We start from the raw sequence: 13056 nt of genomic DNA on the forward strand, positions 1-13056 counted from the left end.
ATATTATCAATTTTAGTGTGAGGCCCAACACAGTCACAGATACAGAGCGTTGCCAGGGACGATGATCACACACTGCACGTACGCATTAATGTTTTCTTCGTCCTTTGTCTATAAATGGACACGACATTCATTTTTTCACGGCCCCAACGAACTATACCTCACTTACCTACCACCCTTTTCCTCGTCAACATTTACATATAGCAGTGCTTTGCTCACAAACGAACAAAATAAATAAATAAATAGGGGGATGCATTAAAATTTAAAAAGTGTGAGGAGAGAAAATAGAAATATGTAATTTTTTCTTTCTGTACTTGGATAAAGGAGGGAAAATAGGAGAAAGGAAAACTATTAATTTCACAATGACAATAATGATCTTATTATTTATAAAAAATATTTATATATAATAAATGTTAATATTTTTATTTGTTGTAATTATGATAAAAAAGCTCCATAGCAGTAAAAAAAAAAATTCCCATGGCATTAAAAATAGAGACATGCAATAACTATTAAAAATAGAATGACAGTATTTATTTTTTAGGCACTTGTTTAGTATTTTGATTTACTCTTTTCATTTAAAAATATAAAATATTTTTAATTAAATTTTACCCTTAATAAAGTAATAATAATTTATTTTTAAACTAACCACATCTTTTTATATTTATCTCTATTAAATATTTATAATAAATATAAAATTATTATTAACAGGATTATTTAAAAAAATAATAATTACATTTTAAAAAATTAAAATATTTTATATTTTAAAATATTTAATTTTTTAAAAAATACCTTACATTAAACAGAGGGAGTATATGTCTTTACAAATTTGCGGCTCCTTTTTCAAGACAGTAAAGACGAGCACTCCTGTCGTGACCGACTGCTGAGCACCGCACCCCACATCCTGCAATTCACCTTCGTCCGCATGGCATTAGCGTGTCGTCTAATGATGATGTGATTTGGAGGGAACAAAATCATAGGAAAATCACAATCAAGGACCACAAAAGATAGTTAATTACATGATATGATTAAATAATTCTTATATTACTCTATAGGACATAAACATAATTTAAATTTATCGTAAAAATATAAAAATATAAAAAAATGTATATTTGTTGTGTTGGAGAATTAATTATTATTAAAATAAAAATTATAATTTTTTTAAATAGAGACTTATTCACTATATTACAATAATTCATCTGCTAAATTAATTTTTTTAAGTTTTTAACAAGGGAATTGATTGTTATTGGAATATAAATTGAACTTTCTTTGTTTGAATAGGAACTTGTTCACCGAATCACAACATTTATTCTTTTTCACCACTAAGTTAATTTTTTATAATTGTTAATAAGAAAATTAATTATCGCTAAAAGGGAAATGAGATTTATTTTTTCTTGAAGGGGGCCTTGTTCGCTGAATAACAACACTTATTCCTTTATATTACTAAATTAATTTTTTAAATTTTTTAATAAGAGAATTTATTGTTACTAAAATGTGAATAGAGAGTTGTTGTTAAAAGAGTATATAATATATACATGATGGGTAGTTTTGTCTTTTCACAACAAAGGTAAGTCCTTGAATCTTACAAAATAATATTAAAATTATTTAATCCTATGGAGGAATTAATTATCTTCAATGATCCTTTTCCAAAATCATACCAGTCATGAAATTGGGGATTCCAATCTCAATCTTCTCTTTAAATAGATAAATGAAATGGTAGATGAATTCGCAACCTCCTCTACCTTCACCTCGCAAAGAGGGGGGAACAAAAAATGACATTTGAAACATAAAAGCCTTCTTGAAAGTGACATATTAAAAAGAAAAAACAATTAAAAATTTTTTTAGAAACTTTATAGATCTTAAAGTCATTTAATATATAAAATATTCTCTCAACTTTTAAAAATAATGTAATTTAACCCCTGTTATTAATAGAAATTAATTTTTACCTTTAGTTGATTGAAAAATAACAAAAAAAGGATTTCAAAAATTAAAGAGAAAGACTAATTTTTTTTTTCATTTTCTATAATTTTTTTGGCACTTTTTGGGTCATTCATTGCATTTTTTAATCTTTTTTTAAATTTTTTTCTGTCATTTTTATCAATTAATGGTCAAAGTTAATTTATATTTATGGTAAGGATTAAGTTGCATCATTTTTAAAAGTTAAAAAAAATAATTTACACAATAAAATAATTCAAGTTTATGGTATTATTGAATCTAAAATTTAAAGATAATTTGTCCATTTATCTTATTTATAATACTCATTTTTAATATTTTTAGTATTAAAGTAATTAAAGATAGGTCCTGAAGATATTAAAAACTGATTATTGAAAAAATAGAATTTAATACCAAAATAAATAAAAGCAAAATATTAAAAAGAAAAAATGATAGATAAATTCCTCTAAAATAGAAAAATGATAATTTAATTTCGCAAAATGTGATAATAATACTAAGATTTCAAGAGACTTTTTTAAAATTAAATTTATGTATTAAATTATTTTAGTACTCATCTGCAACTAATTTTATATAATGGATATAATATTAATTATTTAGTGACTGTAACACTCACTCTTACGTGATATAATAGTTATGGATGTACCAAATATAAGTAGCTTTTAATTATTTTATCACAGTCAAGGAAAATTAACTATCCATCCATTAAATTGATCTTAAAATTAAACACGTTTTCACTTTTATTCTTGCTTAACATATCAATATGTCAAATACTCCTTCTATGCTCATTAAATAAGGTTCTTTTCGGGAAAACATTTAATACCCAGTATGTCATTGTGACCTATTTAGGACTACGAATTTCTTCTAAAATAACTCATATTTAGGATTGGAGGGCGTATGTTAAGGAAGGATATTTTAATAAAACAAAAAGTTGCATTTAGTGAGTTAATGGTGGATTAATTATTGGATAGATGAAAATTTAATATAAAAAATGGAGGAGAGATACGTTTAATTTAACATAACTTTTAATTTGGAGTGGTCACCATAAGAAAATAGTGATTTTTCTTTAAAAAAAATATCACAGAAATAGGCTTGAGCACTTCTCTCAAAATTTTCCTCATTTAATCTTTCTTTTGAACTTCGGCTAGTAAAAACAAACTATGAAAAGAATAAAAGAAAATTGTGAGAAACATAATATTTTCTCTCAGATTTTTCAATTTTTTGGATTTTTTTAGAGAAAGCTACTATTTTCTCCTACTCCTAAAATTTCAGGTTTTAAAAATAAAGTAGAAGTTCCGATAATTAAAAGAAAATATAACGAAGGTTAGTGTATGTACCTCTAAATCATATTTGTTTAAATAAAATATACCATTTTATTATGAACATTCATTATTATAAAATATATATTTTACTATCCTCAATTCACATTATTTTTTAAAAAAAGATATAAAAAGTTGAATCGATGATGATTTCATAATCAATTGGTGAACTTAAAATCATATATCTATGTGTCTTTTTTGAAAAAATATGACACGATTAATTGTGTTCACGATGCTTTTTTACAAGTGATGTAGATCCACGTGGCACGTTTATAAATAAATAGTTTAATTTATGTCACTTTTTAAAAATATAACTTAAAAATTGAAAAATCCAAGTCATTTTTTAAAAATATAACCACGTCATTCCATATAAAGGTGACGTGATAAATTCAAACAAAAATTTTTATTTTTCTCTTTTTTTAATAAATCACGTGTAAAGAGCGACATAACGTCATCATCGAACTCACCATCGTCGCCGCTCCTCACCTCGCTCTCTCTAGTTGTCTCTTCAATTCAGTTTTGTACTTTGATTTGTGAAGATTTTGTTTTGGTATGCAATGTGATTTCGGTTATTAGGACGTTGATTCTAGTGTTTTCATAGGGTTTTGGCAGTCGCTTCTGGTTCCTACTTCTACATATGATTGTGCCTATTACCTCTGCACTTCACAATTGCTCTATGAACCAATTCCTCGAGTCATCTAGTCAGGTACTGGTGTTTTGGGTTGCATATTTGAATCCTTGTGGTGGTTTTGTGTTCGGCGTTTGCTCTGCCTCTGTGAGTTGGGTCCCTTTTTTAAGCTCGAAAGCTCTTCATTGATGACTCTGAGTGACGCCGGAATCAAAGGCAGCTCTCAGTCGGCTCACCATCGTCAATGCCTCTTTCGAATCTAGCCTAGGAATCTTGCTCATCTTAGCTGCCCTCGATTCCTCGCGGATGATCAATAAACTGGCGTAATAGATCCTTGTATTATTGTTGTATTTTATATTCTGATGGCTTGCCTTGTCTTATGCTTTGGCATTCAAGTTCGGCCACTTATTATTCCCATGCTCTACAAGAGTCCTAACACATCCTCCAATTCCCACCTCACTTTCCCAAGTCCCACTCTAATCAAACCACCCACCAATACAACTAAGCTTCTTCTTACAAAAAATTATCCTTGTGGCACTAATTAACAATATGAACTGATGTAGAATGCATATCAGTTTCTTAGTTTTTGGATAAAGTATTGCGACTTCATTTACGAAGGTGCTAGGTTTAAAATTAAATCTAGTTGATTTTTTTATTACACAGAATTCTAATTATGGTTTTGCCATTTTAATTTATTGAAATCGTATCGAGTATTATTAGGAGTATTATTCTGTTATGTATTAGTGAATATTTATTCTGATGGTGATTCATTGGTTCTGCGTGCTTGTGGAGTTCCAGGAATGCGTTACGTTTTGGCTTTGCCCTTGTGTACAAACCAACAAGATAAAAGTAAATCATGTATTAATCTTCTTAGTTTCTAGTTAGTAGTAGTTTATTCAAACTTGATTGTTAACTCAATTTAAAGAGGGATGATAATAATTCAAAATTGCAAAAAGGTTTTGTAATTTCAATGGTACATGTCTCCTTTATCTGTGGCATATTCTAACATCATATATTTGCATCTTCAGGAAATGCAAAACCTTTTAACATAAGAAATTATGCAAATTGCTGTTGTCAATCTAATGGATGTTTTCTAAAACAAGATAATCATGGCTGATTTTTGCATTTTAGGTTTTAATTTGTTCCTATGATCATGTTTGGTTTCTGATAGTTAATGACTAGCTGTTGTAGAATGTTCATAGCTTACCTTTCTTGTGATTCTCTTTCCCCATCGAAAACTTATTTTTTTTATTAGTAGAGCTATTTTCAAATATTTTGAGTAACATAAATAGTTTGGGTAACATAAATAGTTTTGTTGCAGATTTGTGCATTATTAGACTTAATTTGTCTTTTAGTAAGACCTATAATGCATATTGTTTAAGGGGAAAGAGGAGGAGGGGAGGAGAAGAGAGAGTTGTTTGTAGAATGTTGGCCTTAGGTCTCGATTCAGTCTGTTGGCCGTAGATTTAAATGCTATGGGTCTCAATGCAGTGGGAAGGAGAAGAGAGAGTTATTATGTGCAGGAGAGGAGAGATCTGTAGTGGAGAGGAGAGAGACGTGATGTTGTTGAAGGGAAAAAGAGAGAAGGGTTAGGTTTCAAAACACAAAATGATAAAGTGAGGAAAGAGTTCGAACTAATTTAAAAAAATTGACTGAAATTCACATCACTTTTTAAGAAAGTGAAGTGAAAAATGTTTAAATATTAATAATTTTAAATAATTTATTTTATATAACTCACGTTGCTTTTTTAAAAAAGCAACATGTATAACTTATCCACGTTGTTTTTTTTAAAAAAAATGATGTAGAAAATGTCCATAAATTAATAAATTAAAATATTTTTTATGATTGATGTGAAAAATGTCTAAAATTTAATAATTTAAAATAATTTATTTTTTACAATTCACATTGCTTTTTAAAAAAAAAAATAACGTTGATAGTCTTATATATTCAATACTTATTTATAAAATTGCCATTGCCTTTATTTTTATGTCACTTTTACAAAAAGTGTTGTAGACTGAGGATCATAAAATGTATATTTTGCATTAGTGTAAGCCTAACAATTATGTTTGCCATAGGACAAAGTTCAAAATTCTGCTCATGATAGTACTTGATGTTGTGCTTTATCTTTTTTTCAAGTATTGGCTTTGTAGTTTATAAAACACCTTGGAGAAACTTTGCATTCTGCATTAGGCAGAAATATTGAACAACAGTTGTAGTTTTTTTTTTTTTTATAAACCATCTAATATCTTAGAATATTTTGGATTCATTGCCTATGAAGAGACCTTACGATAATAGTAGCAGTTGCAGTTGATTTATGTGATAGGCTCGCCATCTTTAGAGAAGCTCTAAAAGCATAACTTTGGTCCAAAATATTTGGAGAGCTTGAGTGAAGCTGTAGATGAATTTTCTTTAGAGTATGTTTAGTTGGGGGGAAATGAAAGGGAGGGAAAGGGAGGTGAGGGGAGAGGAGGGAAGGGAGAGGGAGGGGGAGGAGTGGGAGGTGAGGGGAGGGGGGCTCCCCCCCCCCCAAATTTTTGGGGAGGGGAGAGGTTTTGGAAGGTTTCCCCTCCTCCCCAACCAAACATACTCTTAATGACATATAATTTCTCCAATCCTTATAACCTAGGCCCTAATGTATCATTGAAGTGGATTCAGTTTACTTTGAATTTGCTTCTTAGTACCTCTAGACTTATTTTGTTTTGCATCAAATAAACAAGACAGCTTACTTTGAATTCTACATTTAGATTTTTGGACTTGTTTGTTAATGTTTATGTTTATGATTTTTTTTTTGTGTTTCATGACATTATTAATTTGTAGTTTAATCATTCCATTAATAAAATATCTCTTTTTTAGCAAAATTGTTTAATCAATTGTTATTTTCCTTCATCTATTTTTTAATAAGTGGGCATTTTTTTGGGTTAATGGTGATTTTAAATCATTTTTAATAAAAAAATCTTATTTTTTAAAAAATGTTAAACTTTTTACTTCAACTTTTTTTTTTAAAAAAAAAAGTGATGTAAAACGTCTATTACCCAAGTCAGTTTTTAAGAAAAAGTGACATAGTTTCTTTAAGAAATCAAGTCTCTCTTGATAAAAAAAGTAACGTGTTTTTTTGAAGAAATCATGTTTTTTCCTTTTGAAAAGCAATGTGGTTTATCTTATTCATGTTCATAATAATAGTAATGTGGATAAGTTAATTTTTTAAGTTGTCTTGATTTATGACCCTCATGATAATGATGTAAAAAGTCTTAAAAAAGCGACATGAAAACCTTTATTTATAATAGTGATTTCTTCTTCTTCTACTTTTAGCAAGAAAAGAACATTTCAAAACCTATAATTATAAGAAATAGAGTATGTATTAAAATCTACTGTAAGAGAATTTACACTAAATTCTTGAGCAAAATTCTCTGCAATATAAAACAAGCAAATAATATAATGAGCAAGGCAATTCATTTTCCATCTTGTAATACTCGTAGTCTGAAGCCCATATTTGATAGCTAGAAAGCAAAATAATGCAAAGTATCACCTAACTTTATTACATAGATAGATTAAGGTGGGGATCTTAAAATTACATTTGAATGATCAGAGAGGTAAACGAGCAATCCACCTTGTAAACATTGCATAGCAGTCTTCAGGTTTGTACTCTGGCGCTGTATGACCTGCTCCCTGCACAAGTTATTTAAACTTTCAGATACATCAATAATTATTAATGATGTTTAGGAACAAATAAAATAAATTTGAGATTGGTTCTTCTAAGCATTGCCTTCACTGTCGCGTATGTTAAGCTGTAATTATTGTTATGTGTATACTCCACTGTGTATCTGCAGAACAAGCCAAAAAATATATCATATTCATAATGAATTCATATTAATTACTATTATTTGTTTAAAAATCTGTTCCTAAAGCAGAGAGGGTATAATTAAGTTGAAGTAACATACCCTCCAACTTGTCCTTGGACATACCATGGTCTCCACTTGCTACTTTCTGTCAAGTTCAGAGACCTTACCCACGCTAAGGTGCCCACGTATGGAGCAACCATGTCATGATCTCCACTGCACCCACAAAAATGAAAACTAGATAAACATATATAATTATTTTTTTAGAGATGACAAATGTCTCTTATAATTCTTGAATTAAAAAAATAATCAAAATATAATACATATTGCATACATTATTTTTTGTGAAGTAAAAATCATTTCTGGGTTCCTTGCATCATACGAAATTTAAGAAACAAGTTATTGATTTTATGAACAATTTTGTTATAGCTTATATATAAAGATAAATCATAAAAAATATTTGAATGTCATGTGTTGACATCAAACAAATCTGATTACAAAGACCTGCAATTAGTTAATAAAATCGTTTACCTGTAAATCAGAACTGCAAAGGCTTTGTTTGTAAGGTTCTTATGGTATGGGACAGTACTTGGCACACTCTCTGTGTAAGCTAAACTGTTATTGCATCTTGGCCACCATTTCTTGGTTCCCTGATATCTTATTTTTTGCCCCAATAAGTCATTATGAAAATAGATTTTGGTTTCATTAAAAAATAATAATAATTGGCAAAAATGTCCCAATTTTTTTTTTGTGAAGAACGCTTAGCATTTTAAATTTTTGAAAAAATGATAGTTAGGTCTCAAAATAATGAATTAATACTAATTGAATTTCTAATAAATTTTTTTGAAAAGTAGGTTGAAAATATTAATCTAAATTATTGCAAATTTAAGAGTTTTCATTATAAATAAATATTAAAATATCAAATGTAATTTTTACATTGTAACATAAATTTTTATTTATAATTGTTTAAATTAATATTTATAATTTATTTTGTAAAAAAATTTATGAGAAACTTAACTGATGTTAATTTATTATTTTAGGACCTAACTGTCGCCCTTTCTAAATTTTCTTCGAATAATGTCATCCTGAAATTTTAAAAAAAATGCAATAATAACTTGCACTTAACCCAAACAAAAGTTTGAGTGTTGACCCCCATGGTTTGACCAGAATTTTACGTCTGGTGAAGAAAGTGGGCGATGAAGACACTTCCAATCCCTCTTGCACAGCGATGCGGCAGGTGCGAGCAATAACAGCGAGGAAACCGAACTTGAGCTGTCTATTGGTGCCGGGGAAGGCAAAGTGCAAGCTCGGCTGGTCTTCGTCAGCCACTTTCTTCCTTCTTGAGTTCTTTCCGAGAAGATCAAGACGAAGAAGGAGGAGAATGAGGAGGAAGAAGAAAATAGTGACATGAGCAAGACTTTGGTCAAACCATGGGAGTCAACAGTAAAATGTTTGATACGGTTAACCGTAGGGTACTGTTGTGCTCTTTTTAAAAGCTCGAAATGACATTGCTTTAAAAAAAAAAAAATTAGGGTACCAAGCCTCATATAAAAATTTCAGAATATTTTTATTTTTTTTATTCTTTTTAAAAAATAGATTTCGGTTAATCTGTCACTATGAATTATTGTAATTAAACTCACTCTACCTTCCGAACGTGGAGGGCATTCTGAACATTTTCGTCATTAGCCCAAATATAACAGAAGACATAGTTATATGGCTACAAAAAAAATGATGAGCATATTAGTCACGTGCCTGAATTTTCACAATACTTCCATTTAGAAAAATGCTCAAATTGCATATTGACTACATCTAGAAATTAGATAAGCACAGAGTCATAGTTTTGCATTAGCGATTTTGGATTCTACAGTACTGCTTTTAAGTTTATCACAAAGTATTACCTCTGCTGTCAACCACTTCATCAGTGAAGAAATGTGAACTGAATCTTTCTTCCTATTTTCAAATCATTCCTATTGGATTCAAGAAAAGTACAAAGTGCACACTAACCATAATTCGAAAAGGATAAAACATAATAGTAGTTTCTTTACAGATGGAATCTAAGAGTTCCACTTCTTTTGTTGCTTCTACTTAAGATTTAGTGCTGGCTTTTACCAAATTAATCGATTCCAGAGAGAGATAAATTTTATGAAACGATTAATATGAATTGCATTAATTGCCACCAAGATTCATATGAATATGCTTTGTTAGAGTGCACATTATTTGTGTCATCGATTAGTGAATTTACCCGACACCATGGTTCAGAATTATAGAGGGTGGAAAGAAGCTCCAAGGAATCCTCTTCGATGATATTAGGATCCCACTTGGATAATGCTGATTGGTCCCGTCCCATTGGTTTTGGCGAATCACGAGCACAATTAGGTTCTAATACGTTTGCAGTATTGAGCATATTAGTGCACTGCAGAATTTGATAAAGGTCATCAAGAGGACCAAACTTGATAGCATCCATAATAGGCCTGTGTGACAAAGAATTAAGAATAATGGACATGCATGCACAAATTACCTGCGTATAAACTTCAAGATCCCCTAAACATGCAGCGTTGCTTGGATCTACATCTACATATTTACCACGGCAATCTCGTTTGGTTGACTTGAACGGTAAGAGGAAGATGAAATATGTCAGAAAAGAGAAAACTACTATTAAATTTTCAGGACAGAGAGGCGACTGAGTGGCAACCAACCTCATAAAGTTTATCTGGTAGAAGTCCTAATCTTTGTGCAAATGGAACTCTCCAGTTCTCATCAACAACTTCATTCGTTATTGGATTTCCTATCGAATAACCCTGCATTCATTTGATGAAAATATGAATATACCTTATTTTGGAAGAACAATATTAGAAACTTCATGACCTGGTATTAATAACGAGGGAAAAAATGGATTCAAGTTTACACATATCAAATTGAATCAATGAAAGATGCACCTTTAGATTCATTCGTGGCTTAATACCTGCATCATTATCTGCAAAAAATGAAGAAAAAAGGAAAAACTATATAAGATCGAAGAAAACAAAAAACAGAATATGGAAACCTTGTCGTCCTGAAGTTTGGACGTACGATACTACTCTAGATATTCATGAATCATACAATGCCGCCCTTGAAATTTGATGATATATTATGAAGAGCAGACTTTAGATCAAATTCTAAATATGGTAGCAAGTCGTGTTCCATTATTGAATGCAGAACAAGCAAGAAGCTAAGCTGTTTCTTTTTATCTTGGTATGAATGTAGAAAGTTATAAAACAACCATCAGTAGTCCTAGTATTAGTTCATGTCATGCATTACCATCAGATATCATCTTGACAAGGATAGGGACAATGATGCCTGAATATGAATCACCACTGATGTACAAAGGATTCTTCAGGAACCGGGGATGAGATAACAGCCACTGAAAATGAACATCCAAAACATGATGTTAGGAGTTTGCATTCAATTGCATGTTAGGCCGTTAATCACGTATTGGAAGGAGCTATGACAATATGAAGGGACGATCACACATGACCATTTCATCAAATATGTTGTGTGCAAGTTGAGAGATCAGTTACCTTCCTCAGAAATTCGGAGGTTTGTGTAGCGGATAATATATCATCGACTACATATGCCTCCGAGTTTGTTGCATAGGAGAACCCAGTGCCAACGGGGGCATCGATGAAGATAATGTTAGATACCTAGAAAATTTAGAAATAAGAGTGAGATCAAGAGAAATTAGTTGCATCGATCATCAAATCACTTAAATATTGAGACAAGATTGTGAAGGAAGCGTCTCTCAGACATACTTTAGTCCATGAGTATGGATTCAATTTCAGCACCGGAACTTTGACTCTGCCGCTACTAGATTTGGCATAATCAAATAACAGGGGACCTGTGAAAGAATCAGAGGACAAATGTCTAGAAATGTTGGCATCAGAGAAGGAGAAACAGGGCAAAATGAGCGTGATGTAGTGATTAACGACGCGTTAAGTGGGAAATGAAAGTTGTTATGAATGGGGAAGAAGAGAACATCACCAACTTCATAGACGAAGGCATAGAAACCAGAACAACCAGGACCACCGGTGAGCCAAAGGATGAGAGGATCTTCATCAGGATCCCTCTCCGATTCAACAAAGTAGTAAAATAGTTGAACGCTGTCCGAGTCCCCAACCCCAACATACCTTATCAAGTTGTCAACGTCATTTAACAAACTTAATAACAACCACGTGAGTTCAGTTCTTCCTAAAAGGCTAATAAAAGTTCTTCCTCCTCCGTAAACATACTAAAGTTTTTATATTATTAAATAACAATAAAATTTTTATTAATGATAAGTATTTCAATATTACCTCTAGTTTCTTTTCCTCTCCCTTAGGTTAATTTTAAAAGTTTATAGAAAAATTAACATTATAGACTATATTTAATGAAGCCTATTGTTACATGTGACTTGTAAATTGAGAAGGGAGAAATAATAATTAAAGTCATCGAAAATAATAAGGCTGAAGTATTTCATTAGTTTTTTAATTTTATACAAAATTTTATTCTAATTCTTTAATTTTTATAAGTGTTCTTTTAGTCATGTTAGTTTCATCACAAAATATCTATACATGAAACTTTTAAATATTAATAAAATATTTTTAAATGATGATATATTAAGTTTAATTAACAATAATTGAGTAAAAAAATAATCATTTAAAATTAACAATATCAAAGTTAGAGGATTGAAAAAAATACTTGATAAAATTGAGAAATTAAATAAAAAATTTATATAAAGTTATAGGGTCAACAAATACAGTTTAAACAAAATAATAATTTAATATAAAAAAGGTTAAAAAATAAATTTATGGGAAAAGTGCAAGTGGTATATTAGATTTAAAAGATGAAATAGCTAGTTTAAGAGCAGGGAAAGAAAGAAGTGAAGGGGTTTGAAGAATGGAAAGCTAACCCAGTTTCAAGTTTGAAGGGAAGTTTTCCAGGAAAGCCAGGGAGGGTCTCGACCATTTGAGAAGATATTGCAGCGTTGGAAGGAACTAGCAAAAGGAGAAGGGCGATGAAGGTGAAGAACCTCATCATTACTGTGATTGTTAATAAAGTCCCAACACGACACTCTGCCTGTGTTTTTATATATAGGGGTGGAGAGGCTGTTGTCTAGTTGACTTAGGATTCAGATCGAGAATGGTAGGCATAGCTATTAATTTAGCTTAAAGTCCACCACGTGGTGCTAGTCTGCCGCATTCATATGCCACGCCCCTTTCAGATTTCATCATTCAACTGCACTGACCGGATTGCCTCTTTTTTTTTTCCCTCTTTGGATACTTACTTTAAAAAATAAATTTTATGATTCTAAAAA

General features: G+C 30.5%; 1 protein-coding gene across 4 annotated transcripts; it reads right to left on the reverse strand.

The window, feature by feature from the left end:
* Positions 1 to 7319: 7319 nt before the first annotated feature.
* On the reverse strand, positions 7320 to 12786 carry LOC129285190 (serine carboxypeptidase-like 18). 4 transcript variants are annotated; one of them, XM_054920767.1, is made up of 14 exons: positions 12652 to 12786; positions 11745 to 11890; positions 11516 to 11601; positions 11285 to 11407; positions 11025 to 11127; positions 10664 to 10701; positions 10424 to 10525; positions 10246 to 10332; positions 9970 to 10106; positions 9373 to 9444; positions 8259 to 8384; positions 7830 to 7943; positions 7655 to 7712; positions 7320 to 7557 (listed from the first exon to the last, which is right to left on the reverse strand). In XM_054920767.1, the coding sequence occupies exons 1-14, from the start codon at positions 12777 to 12779 to the stop codon at positions 7474 to 7476; spliced, it is 1404 nt and encodes a 467-aa protein (XP_054776742.1). In that variant the 5' UTR covers positions 12780 to 12786; the 3' UTR covers positions 7320 to 7473. The 4 variants fall into 4 exon arrangements, with proteins under 4 accessions (XP_054776742.1, XP_054776741.1, XP_054776743.1 ...); XM_054920766.1 differs by having other exon boundaries at positions 8259 to 8377; positions 9970 to 10140; XM_054920768.1 differs by lacking the exon at positions 8259 to 8384.
* Positions 12787 to 13056: the final 270 nt, after the last annotated feature.

The sequence above is a fragment of the Prosopis cineraria genome, unplaced genomic scaffold, assembly GCF_029017545.1.
Source record: "Prosopis cineraria cultivar Desert tree isolate PC_DT_omini unplaced genomic scaffold, ASM2901754v1 PC11, whole genome shotgun sequence".
Lineage (NCBI taxonomy): Eukaryota > Viridiplantae > Streptophyta > Magnoliopsida > Fabales > Fabaceae > Prosopis > Prosopis cineraria.

What these genes read in the sequence shown, in the direction of transcription:
- LOC129285190 (XM_054920766.1), bottom strand. Translation starts at nt 12,779, where the DNA reads ATGATGAGGTTCTTCACCTTCATCGCCCTTCTCCTTTTGCTAGTTCCT. An exon ending in CCCTTCAAACTTGAAACTGG is followed by an intron (nt 11,891 to 12,651) that starts GTTAGCTTTCCA and finishes CAACTTGATAAG; the next exon opens with GTATGTTGGGGTTGGGGACT. An exon ending in ATGCCCTCCACGTTCGGAAG is followed by an intron (nt 8,378 to 9,372) that starts GTAGAGTGAGTT and finishes ATAAGATATCAG; the next exon opens with GGAACCAAGAAATGGTGGCC.